Genomic DNA, 12,569 nt, shown 5'->3' on the forward strand with positions numbered 1-12,569 from the left:
AAGATCTTCACAGCAGCATTAGTCAGAAAAGGCAAAAGCAGTAAAGAGTCCAGCTATCCATCATTAAGAGAAGGGATAAACTATGGTATGTTCATACACCAGAGTATTATTCAGCAATTAAAAGGAATAATATGGGTGAATCTCACAAACACACTGAGTGAAGAAAGCCTTACACACACAAAAATGCATACAGTATAATAATAGCACAGGAAGTTCTAAAACAGGCAACACGAATCACTATTGGGGGGAAGAGGGACACCTGGGTGGCTCAGTGGGTTAAAGCCTCTGCCTTCGGCTCAGGTCATGATCCCAGGGTCCTGGGATCGAACCCTGCATCCAGCTCTCTGCTCAGCAGGGAGTCTGCTTCCCTTCCTCTCTCTCTCTGCCTGCCTCTCTCCCTACTTGTGATCTCTGTCAAATAAATAAATAAAATCTTAAAAAAAAAAAAAAACGGTGGGAGGAAGACATAAGAACAGTGGTTGCCTCTGCACAGGAGAGAAAAAAATTTAATTGGGAATAGGCAATGAGGGAAATTTCTTCAGTGATAAACACGTTCTACATCTTGACAAAGATTTGGGTTACTCAGTGTATATACTTGTCAAAGCTTAGGAAATGGACATAATACAGATGTGGTGGGGAAAAGGGCCACATGTACCCCAATGTTCATAGCAGCAATGTCCACAATAGCCAAATTGTGGAAGGAGCCGAGATGCCCTTCAACAGATGAATGGATAAAAAAGATGTGGTCCATTTATACAATGGAATATTACTCAGCCATCAGAAAGGACGAATACCCAACTTTTGCATCAACATGGATGGGACTGGAGGAGATTATGCTGAGTGAAGTAAGTCAAGTAGAGAAAGTCAATTATCATATGGTTTCACTTACCTGTGGAGCATAAGGAATAGAGTGAAGGACATTAGAAGGAAAGAAAAAGTGAACTGGGGCAAACCGGAGGGGGAGATGAACCATGAGAGACTGTGGACTCTGAGAATCAATCTGAGGCTTTTAGAGGGGAAGAGCCTGGGGGTATTGGTGAGTCTGGTGATGGGTATTAAGGAGGAGATGTATTGCATGGAGCACTGGGTCCTGTACGTAAACAATGAATCTTGGAACACTGCATCCAAAACTAATGATGTATTTTATGGTGACTAACATAACACAATAAAAAAAATTTTTTTAAAGGAAGTAGACATATTAAGATTTCAGTATCTAACTGTGTATATACTTTAACAAAAATTAATCAAATACTGAATTCTAGTTAATGCATGCAAAAGTGGCTGGGGGAAAGTCTACTGATGTTTTCAATTTACTTCAAAATGTGTTGAATGAGGGGCGTTTGGGTGGCTCAGTTGGTTAAGCAACTGCCTTCAGCTCAGGTCATGATCCTGGAGTCCCAGGATCAAGTCCTGCATCGGGCTCCCTGCTCAGTGGGGAGTCTCTTCTCCCGCTACCTGCTCCCTTCTCATGCTCTCTCTCTCTAATAAATAAATTAAACCTTTTAAAAAATACATGTTAAATAAATGTTAAAATGTGTTGAATGAGATGGATGTGAAATAAAGGAAGTACCATAAAATTTAACGCTTCGATCTAGATGGTGAATATACTTGTTTTCACTGTAAAATTGTTTCAACTTTGCTCTGTATTTACAATTTTTGAAATCCATGGTTGACCAAGCTCTAGCCCACCACCACCTCTCAGACATCCTCCCCCAGCATTCATCACCTTGCCTGCACACCTCCAGCTGAATGGCCTCCTTGCTGTTCTTGAATATAGAGGAAACATAATCCTCGCACGGAGTACTGGCTTTGAATGCTCCTCCATCAAATACCCAGAAGGATCACTCCTCCACACTTCTACTCAAAAGATCTTTGAAAGAGGCCTTCCCAGACCACCCTGTATGATACAACAAACCACCGCAACATCCACCACCCCACCCTAACACTCATCACCAGCTAGCATGCTACATGCTTGCTTATTATCATCCTCCCCACCTACCTAGAATGGAAAGTCCACAAGAAAAATGATTTTGTTCTGCTCATTGTTGTTTTCCCAGCACCTTGAACAGGATCTGGGTTGTAAAAGGCAATCAATAAATCTTCACTGAGTGAATGAATTAATAAATAAATAGGGTAAACGTAAGTAGCATGGCTTTACAAGAATGCAATCTGGCAAATCTATCAAGAGCCTTGGTGTATCTACTTTTATCGATCTCTCCAAACTACATGATCATAAAAATATGTATCTCAATATTCTTAAAGAAGAAAAAAAAACTTAAGAAATCTAAATCAATGTCCAACCATAGAGGAAAGAACGTTTCCACCTCAGAGCCACTGATTTTACTGTATGCTGTTCTAAGCTTACCCTCACTAAATCTTAATTTCTAGGCCACTTCCTTATTATTATGATCTCTTATTCTTTTCTTCATATTACAATGTAAGTTGCATATTTTATTTTATTTTTATTTAAATCCATCTTTCCTACTAGCTCCATTCGACCAAATACCATGTTTATTTTGCCCAAAATACATATTTTATCCCAGATCTGTGCTGAATAAATGAATGCCCTTTTTCTTCCTTTTTTTTTTTTTTTTTAAGCAGGCTCCATTACCAGCATGGAGCCCAGCATAGGGCTTGAACTCACAACCCTGAGATCAAGACCTGAGATGAGATCAAGAGTTTGAGGCTTAACCAACTGGCCACCCAAAAGCCCCAATAATGAACACTTTTAAGTCCTCATAATTCATGGCACCAAGTTGGTCTATGTATAACATTGGGAGAAAAAAATAAAATCAAGAATGTAAGTAGGACATATTAAGATGACTACAATAAAAACTGAGATAACAGCTCAAAGAATTCAAGGAATCGTGAAGGAAGAGCATAGAACAGCTTATTTTTTCATATGAATCACACACAAAAAAACTATTCGATTTTTAATCCACATACAATCTTGATTTTTTTTAAAGTTAAGGATTTTAAGCAAGAGAACCTATATTTATATGACCAAAAAGAGGCAATAAGATTGTTAGGAATGAGTGGGAAAGGGGCCTGTTTATCCAGAACCTCAACAAATAATCACGCTTTCTTATGTGACATCAGATGTGTTGAGAGAAGGGACCTGACAGCTTGGGAAAGCGGGGAAGGCTGGTGTTTCCCTCCAGCCACCCCATATACAGAGTGGTGGGAATTGGGCAGTACAGCAACTACTTCTGGGCAGTTCTGATCCTAAGCGAACTCCACTTAACCTTATGTCGAGATACCATTTAGGCCTTGTTCAAATTCGTGCAATTCATAAACAAACAATTTTTTTAAAGGTGTAACCAGGATCTGTTTACTTTCTTAATCTGAGACTCACAGGTTATATAAAATCAAGAGAAGGAAACCGTTTCACAAACTTGAAGCAAAAAAAATCGCGCTATGGCTTGGACAGGGATTGACTTCCCACCCACTCTCACGTACTCAAAAGCAAGTATGATTTATGGTCTGCAAAGATTCCCTAAGAGCCAGGATTATTTCTGGGTTGACCAACATAAGCTCCCCACTGTCTAGCACATGGTAACACTTAAATGATTACTGAATAACTGACGAGTGATAAACAAGTTTTGGAAGGGTTTAGTTAGTAATGGGTTACAGTCACAGTACTCTATAAAAGATGAAGAGTTGAAGGCACATCATAAGCTTGCATAATGAAAACTAAAACTGAACTGCCAAAGTACTTGCATGGCATATCTTTTGCTATCACATTTGGGGAATAATGAAGTACAGCTCTAAGATCAGAGGCTTTGAACCTGAAGTCAGATAGAACTGGGTTTGAATTCCAATTTCAACTCTTACAAGCGGTATGACGTTACCACCTGTGAAACAGGGTAACTTCTACCTCACAGTCTACGACAGATGAGATTCTGTGTCTGTAAAATGCTTTGAACATAGTAAGAGCACAATCAATGTAACAGAAGGAGCTCATTTTCCTAACCTCCTAATTCTTGAAACAGTCCTCAAAGGACTATACTACTATAATAATAAACAACCAGCTACTGAATATTGCATGAAGAAAAGATTATTCAAGTCTCTCAAAATGCAATCTGGGCATAAGAATTACGTTAAAGAGGTAATTTAAATTACTCAGAAGACCTTTAAGTCACTCAGAGATAGACACAAGTTAACTTTAAAACTATTAAAAGTGATACCTCTAATTATAACCGGAACAAGTGGGTAGCCTGAGTACTACCAAAGGAATGTACTCAGTCCAGTCAACACCCCTAATCACACAGGCTCAACCTTCTTGTTAAAGCTCTAGCTTCCCCTCCACCTTCAAGTCTGTCAACAGTGTAATGGATCACAATATTGTATCTATTAATAAGAAAAAGTTATGTTTACAAAATCTCTTCCCCTGATCACAACCTAGAAGTTTTTCTCTTGGTAGGAAAAAAAAGAAAAAAAAAATCACTGCCTAATTTTAAGTCCTCTGTCTATTCCTTCAGTGTGATACTTAAATTACAAACAGCATTGCAGGGCCATGAAAAATGTCAACTACACATCCCAAAAGGCAAAAGAAAGAGGACACTCATTTCACAACACACCAGCATACTATCTCTGCAAAATAAAGCCAATCTTTAAAAATAAGAAATATAAAACCCCTAATCCTAAATAACTAATAGTATCATCATAATTACATGATTAGATGGAAGACCAAAGTTCATCAGCAGTGACTTATCAAAGACTAAATAACTTTTTACTTAAATTATTAAAGAATTATGAAGTCCAATGTGATCATTACTTGATAATCTTTATGCCACTGAGGCCAAATTCTGTACTCAAGAACATCCTGAATTCCTTTAAATTTAACATAATATACTAAGTTTTCCTATATACCTTTTAAGAAAGAATGATATTACCCAACAGAAGAGGTGGGAAAAACTCTAGCTGAAACACACACATACACAAGGGGGTTTGAAAAATTTGGTGAGTGAATTTATTAAAGGTACAAATAGCCCTGAGCCTCCAACTGCAAAAGAACCACAGAACAGAAGTCCACCGCCCAACCCCCGCACCCCCATCCACTGGAGAGATCTGATATTTCGGCCAGGCCAGAATGTAAGTACAACCCAAAGTATGCAATCTGTACTACGGTTCACTCAGCTGTGATCCTACCAAGCCTCCGTCTCTTTTAGGACATTTTATTTTTGGTCATCCCAAAGAGGAACATGTAGGATTTAAGAGGCAAACTGGGACCAACATTAGGCAATTTTAAACACTTATCATAATTGAAATTTATCTTTCATAGATACACAGACATAAAATAACCTTTGTTCAAATTCCTGTACTCCATCATTATATCTGATTGCAGGAAAAAAGAGACACTCAAGCTTTTTCAATATAGGGAACAAATTATATAAATCAAGGAAAATCCAAATAATGGAATTATATGCAGCTTTTAAAATTCAGTGAAGAAGCTCTCTGAATACTGACATTATGAGTACAATATAGCAAGGTACAGACTAAATTGTATAATGTGCTCCCATCTGTTAGGGAGGACAAGGAGGCAGAAACAAATTTATTTATGTTTTTATTTACATAAAACATAGCTATAAGGATACACAGGAAACAAGAAACCCGGGGTGCCTCAAGAGGAAATGGGAGACAAGGATGAGAGGGAGTTTTTGTTTGTTTGTTTAAGATTTTATTTATTTATTTGACAGAGAGATCACAAGTAGGCAGAGAGGCAGGCAGAGAGATGGGGGAAGCAGGCTCCCTGCTGAGCAGAGGGCCCAATGCAGGGCCTGATCCCAGGACCCTGGGATCATGACCTGAGCCGAAGGCAGAGGCTTTAACCCATTGAGCCACCCAGGAGCCCCAAGAGGGAGTTTTTTAACTTTTCATAACCTCGAGAATTTTGTACCACATGACTGTTTTAACTGATTCAAAACACTGATTTTTAATGACTGCTAATTTTAAAAAACGAAAGAAAAAGGCTTCTCTAAGGTTGTTCACTCTTTTGGAAAAAGGGAGGGAAATCATAATAATACCTACTCAACAGAGTTACTAGGATGAAAAAATGAGATCTTGCATGTAAGGTGATTCCCACAATTCCTGGCCAGACATCACAAATCATTTACAGCCCCTCTGTCCCCTCACTTGCCCCTTGTTCTTTGTGCCCTGTTACACACACAGCAGCCTCTCAGCAACTGCTAATGAAATAAATGGATGAGGCCTTACGGAAAGTATGGCCAGGGTTCACATCAGTGAGCATGCTGCCCAGTATTGTATTTTAGGGATTCAACCTTCTCCAGACTTACCGGAATGCTCCAGACCTGCATTCCATCACTGTAGCCGATCATAATCAGCAGAGGTGGCTCGTTCCCAGTGCTGTGTATTTCATGAAATTCCAGATTTCTTGATGTATCTGCATGAGAATTAAGCCACAAAGAAGCAAATCAAAAAGAAAACAGCTACACTTCTTTAATATTATTAGTCTAACAATTGTTTATATTGTTTTTCAGTAAAAATTAAGTATTTGGAAGACCTCATTTGTAAGAAAGTGAACAGGAAGCTGAAATTACAAAACCAGTAGTTGGGGTTTTTTTTTAACAGTACCTATAATTATCTGCACAAGTAAGATTTTTTTTTTTTTAATTCTCACTAGAGGGGCACAAGGGTGGCTCGGTTGGTTGGACGTCTGCCTTTGGCTCAGGTTATGATCTCTAGGTCCTGGAATCTAGCCCCATGTTGGGCTCCCAGCTCAGTGGGGAGTCGGCTTCTCTCTCTCCCTCTCCCTCTCCCCCTGCTTGTGCTCTCTCTGTCTCTCTCTGTTTCTCTCTCTCAAATGAATAAATAAAATCTTTTTAAAAGAAAAAAAAAGTGACTCCTTTAAAAAAAAATTCTCACTAGAGAACTTGGGAATATTGATACCAGGAACAAAACCAGAATCTATAAATGATACATGAAAAAAAATTTACAAAAATTAATTAAATATAAATATGAAGTATAACCTACTAGATTTTCTAATATTTATATACTTAACAGTGGAAGACAAGTTATGTTCCTTCATATTTAAGAATTTAATTCTGATATACCTGAACACTGGGCATATGGTCCACTACAAGAGAATTATAGATACTTGTCTAATCACTTCCAATTCACATCAGTGAATATTAAGCTTCTCTTATATAGTCAGTATTATGAAAGATATCCTTCCGGAACAAAATTATTGCACCTCACAAAACACGAATTCAAGCATTCTAGTCTCAAATCATGACCTTATCCTCTAGCAAGTTTTCTCAACCACTTCCATTATGATCCATTCTCTGACTTCATTAGGCCTTCTGGTCCACCAACAACCCTGCCTTCTCCCTATTTTTCGGACCACCTTATGTTGACTCTCCTTCCATCTTATGGTCTTTGATCAATCATCTCAGTAACTTCTGCCAATAATCTACAGTCTGATCTCTCTTTATGGGATCTCTGCATGGCACCCATCTCACAAAATATCAATCCCAGAAGAACCCCAGTACCTGTTATCTTCATACACTCTACGGCAATCAAGTATGCTACAGGAATATCACACAATTAGATAGAATTTGGTACCACTAAAATAAATTTATTTCTACAAACCTCAATGGACCCTCAAAACAGCACAGCACATTTATTCTTTTTTCTAGAACTTCACCTAGAATTTCTTCAATGACTTTCTTAAGCTTTCTCCAAGCCCTGACTCCAGCCAGTCTCTCCTTACTCAGCAGATAGTCTGTCACAGACGGCACAGAGAAACCAGAAATCTGTTGTTGAAGACCCGAGTGCATTGGTACCACTCTGTTCTCATTCCATCCCATTATAAATAGTTGTCTTTCCTTCTCTCTAGAGTAAATTTCTGCATCTGCGCTTTGGATCTCATCCTCCCCAACCTTCTCAGGAGCCTTTTTCTAATCATTTCTTTCCTGTATCTTCAATACTTTCCATGCTACTAGATATGAGCACTTGAGCACTTGAATATGCTGAAGTGTCTCCTACCTTTTAAAAAAATTCAAGTAAATCAGTGCCAGGGAAATTTAGATGTAAATAACAAAGGTAAAATTACATGAGTGGATAATGTAGAAGGACACTTTCGTCATCATGGTACAGAGAAAGACTTCTTAATAGGACACCAAAAAACTCTTTGCATAAAAGATTGGCAAATTCTACCACATTATCTCTTACATTAAAATGGAGAAATCCTGCTAGTCATCAGCCACCCTTACCAGAAAAGTGAAAAGGCAAGCCACAGCAGGGGAGAAGAGACTTAGAACAACTATAACCCCACAAGGACTCATCTTGTACATGTAACAGTTAAAAATCAGTATGAAAAAGATAAGTCACTAGAAAAACAGGCTAGAGACATGAAAAAACACTTCAAAAAGAAGACATTCAAATAAATCCACCATCAATAAGCATGAAAAGTGGCTCAATCTCATTTGTAATTAAGGAAGTGCTGAGTAAAACCACAATGACAAAACCAAGTGTTGGCGGGATGTGGAATAAAGTACTGCTTATTTACTGCTAAGGAATGTAAATCAGTACAACCAGTTGGGAAAACAGTTTGACAACATATGCCCACATTGAAGATACAATGCCCTTTGACCAAGTAGCTCCAATCTAGGTATTTACTCATTAGAAAAAAGAGCGTATATACGCCAAGAGACAAGCACAAGAATATTCACAGCAGCATTATTTGTGGGGGTTTTTTAAGATTTTATTTTTTTAAGTATTCCCTACACCCAACGTGGGGCTCAAACTCACAACCCCAAGATCAAGAGTCACCAGCCAGGCTCGGTTAGCAGCGTTACTGGATAGGAGCCAAAAGTTGGAATCAATCCAAATGTCCATCAAAAGGAAAGTGGACAAGCACAGCAGTATACTGAAACAATGGAACACTATTCACCACAGAAAAAGAATGAACCACTGTCATACATAACAGGCATGGACCTCACAGATAAAATGAGCAAGAGAAGCCAGACACAAGAAAACTCGATAGCAAATAATTCTATTGATATGAAATGCAAAACCATGAAGCAATTAGGTAACAATATTCTATCTCTTACCCTAGGTGATGGTTACACAGGTGCTGGATTTGTAAAACTTCATTCACTGATCTACCCTTTTGTATTATTTACCATGATATATTTGCACAATAAATAAGGCTTTAAAAAAATCATAAATTGAAACAATAAAACCCTCTCCCTTTACTTGACTTCATTACTGTCCTCTCCTTCTAGAAGATGAACTCCTTGATGAAGTTGTAATTATCATCTATACTTCATCTCTCATTCACCCCAAATCCATTTCAAAATGGTTTCTGCCCCCAACACTCCTCCCAAGTAACTTCTGCTGTGGTCACCAGTAATCTCCAAGTTGTTGAATGCAATGTATGTTTCTCAAGCCCATTTTGTTAGACTATTTAGCAGCTATAACCAACGCTCACCATATTCTCCTTAAAATATTTTCCTTTGGTTTTCCAGGTATAACCTTCTCCTGGTTTTCCTCCTATCACTCTAATCATTCTATGACCACTCCTTCCCCTGGCTCATTCCTTTCCACCTACTCTTTAAATACTGGAGTTGTTCAAAGCTAACTAACTCCTAAACACTGTTCATGAAGTATAACCTCCAAAGTGGTCTCATTCCATCCACTGCTTTTCTTAATATCTGCTAGTGATTTCCTCAACATGGGTTTTTGGATGTCTCAGTAGAAGATCAAATTCCACTCAAAAACCATGATTTCCGGGGCGCCTGGGTGGCTCAGTGGGTTGGGCCTCTGCCTTTGGCTCAGGTCATGATCTCAGGGTCCTGGGATCGAGTCCCGCATCAGGCTCTCTGCTCTGCAGGGAGCCTGCTTCCTCCTCTCTCTCTCTCTGCCTGCCTCTCTGCCTACTTGTGATCTCTGTCAAATAAATAAATAAAATCTTAAAAAAAAATCATGATTTCCTCCACAAACCTGATCTTCCTCCAGGGTTCTCTATTTTGGTAAATAGCATGACTATCCAGCCAGTTGGCAAAGTCGAGAATCGCCTTCTTCCTTTCCTCTAACAATAAATCTATCAGCAATCTATCACCTGTGTCTTCCTAAACAGCTCTCTGCTTACACCACCACTACTCTGTCCATTAAAACGTAAACTCCAAAAGCATAAAATGGCTTCCTACATCCATTGTTACCCACAAACTCCATACAAAAGAGTACTTTTTTACAAAATATAAATAATGACATATCTCCTCACCTCCATACTCTATATTATGACTTCCTGTTGCCCAAATATAAAGATCAAAATGCTCAACATAGCTTCTAATCAGTAATTTTTAATACTGATTTTCATTTGACAGGAATTCACTGGTACAAAGTTAACAGCACATGATTCTATCTCCAGGAAAATTCAGAATTATAAACTTATTTTCCAAAGGTATAATTCTTTTTATACCTAACATTTACACGGTCTTTTATAGTTTTCAATGTGCTGTGATATATAGATCAGCTAATCTGACAACAATCCTGTTTTGTGTGCAGAGCAGGAACCAATTTCATTTTATCATTGACGAGAACAAGTTAGGTATAATGTACTCAAAGCTGAAAAGAAATCTCAGGATTCTTGACACTCAATCCAGTCATCTTTCTACTACAGCTACCATCTTGATCACTGGTTGTTACTTTTAGAAGGGCTCAAATGCCACATACAAAACCCTGAGGTCATTATATGAACAAAATCTCCTTTCTCTTATTTTAGATTCTGCCCAGTAACTTGTACTATTTTTCATTCTCTAGATGGTGGTACAGCAGACTTTATCACTCTGGAATGGAACTTCTAATTTTGTAAAAATTGAGGTTATTCTTCAAAACTGTTACAGCTTTAAGCAATCCTTATTCTTTGACTTTTCTTTATATCCTCTATTATACCATCACTGGTTATTCTAACCATAACTGTTCTTTATCTTTTCTACTGGTTTATTTATCCTTATTTGCTCCCAAAATATGGACTTTACAATCTTTCCTATAGAGACATATAGCATTCTTCTGTGGCTTTAGTCAACTACAACATTCTCCTTTCATTCACCCATCCTCCAAAACCTTGACCACTCAGTATACTCGCCCTCCTTAGAAAAATGTTTGCAACTGGGGAACAGAGGCCCACTGGGTGTTCTGCTCATCTAAAAAATCAAGGTATAAAGTGAAATTAGATATTTCTCCCAAACCAGCTGCTTCTGTATTCCATGTGTGTATTAATAGCAGCAGTGTACTGCCAATACTCAGTCTAAAAACTGGGAAGTCATTTTTAGTAGATGCTAATAGGTGAATGAGGATTAAGGCAGGAAAGAACGTTCAACCAGAAGGCCCCCTGTACAAAGATCCTGAGGCATGAAAAGTTCTGTGCCATTCATAACCTGAAAGCCAAGCAGGACTGAAGCATAGCTTTTGAAGGAAAATAGTTAGATGGGAAAAGGAGTAAGAAACTGAACCATTTGTGAGACATATAAGTGAAATGTCTAGCGGGTAGCTGACATGTGGAGCACCCCAAGCTGCTTGCAGCAGCTATTGCCTTTGTGTGCCCCACACACTTCTTACTCTATGCCACCCCCTTTCCTGGTAACTGATATTACTCCCCACTGAGCACAGGAACAGGCACATGACCAGCTGAGCCAATTCTAGTATTACATCCTTGGCCACTGGAACTATTCCAGTAACTGGAAGGTAATCTTTCTGGACACCCAATGAGTACGTTTTCCTCTTTGATCATATAGTACAATCATAAATGTATAATCAGGGAGCTTTAACCAATCATGGCTCCAACCTCATTAGATAAGTCAAAGAAGAGAAGCAAGCATTCAGAAAGAAGTAGTGACAAGAAGTGAATGACTAGAAGTTTCAGGCCACTATCCTCTCCAGCTATATGATGTGAGCAGGTTAAAAAAAAAAAAAAAAACAATTCCTTGGGGCACCTGGATAGCTCAGTGGGTTAAAGCCTCTGCCTTCGGCTCAGATCATGTCTCAGAGTCCTGGGATCAAGCCCCACATCAGGCTCTCTGCTCAGTGGGGAGCCTGCTCCCTCTGTCTCTCTCTGCCTGTCTCTCTGCCTACTTGTGATCTCTATCAGATAAATAATTAAAATCTTAAAAAAAAAAACAATTCCCATATGGAAACAGTATGGAATTTCCTCAAAAATAAATTAAAGACAGAATTAACACATGAGGGGCGCCTGGGTGGCTCAGTGGGCTAAAGCCTCTGCCTTCAGCTCAGGTTATAATCCCAGGATCCTGGGATTGAGCCCCGCGACAGGCTCTCTGCTCAGCAGGGAGCCTGCTTCATCCTCTTTCTCTGCCTGCTTCTCTGCCTACTTGTGATCTCTCTCAAATAAATAAATAAAATCCTAAAAAAAAAAAAAAAAAAGAATTAACACATGAGACAACAATTCCACTTACGGATATATTCTCGGAAAGAATCAAAAACAGAAACTCAAAGAGATATTTATACAATAATATTAATAGCAGCATTATACACAAAGCCAAAAGGTGGAAGCAACCCAAATGACAATCAATGAACAAATAAATAAA

General features: G+C 38.5%; 1 protein-coding gene across 9 annotated transcripts in view; it reads right to left on the bottom strand.

Moving 5' to 3' along the window:
- BCAS3 (BCAS3 microtubule associated cell migration factor) overlaps positions 1–12,569 on the bottom strand; it is a 592,326-nt gene that overhangs the window by 557,985 nt on the left and 21,772 nt on the right. For all 9 annotated transcript variants that reach the window (XM_047708851.1, XM_047708852.1, XM_047708848.1 and 6 more), the window contains exon 5: positions 6,297–6,403. In XM_047708851.1, coding sequence (XP_047564807.1) covers positions 6,297–6,403 — 107 coding nt within the window. The remainder of the gene's footprint in view (positions 1–6,296; positions 6,404–12,569) is intronic.

The sequence above is a fragment of the Lutra lutra genome, chromosome 16, assembly GCF_902655055.1.
Source record: "Lutra lutra chromosome 16, mLutLut1.2, whole genome shotgun sequence".
NCBI lineage: Eukaryota > Metazoa > Chordata > Mammalia > Carnivora > Mustelidae > Lutra > Lutra lutra.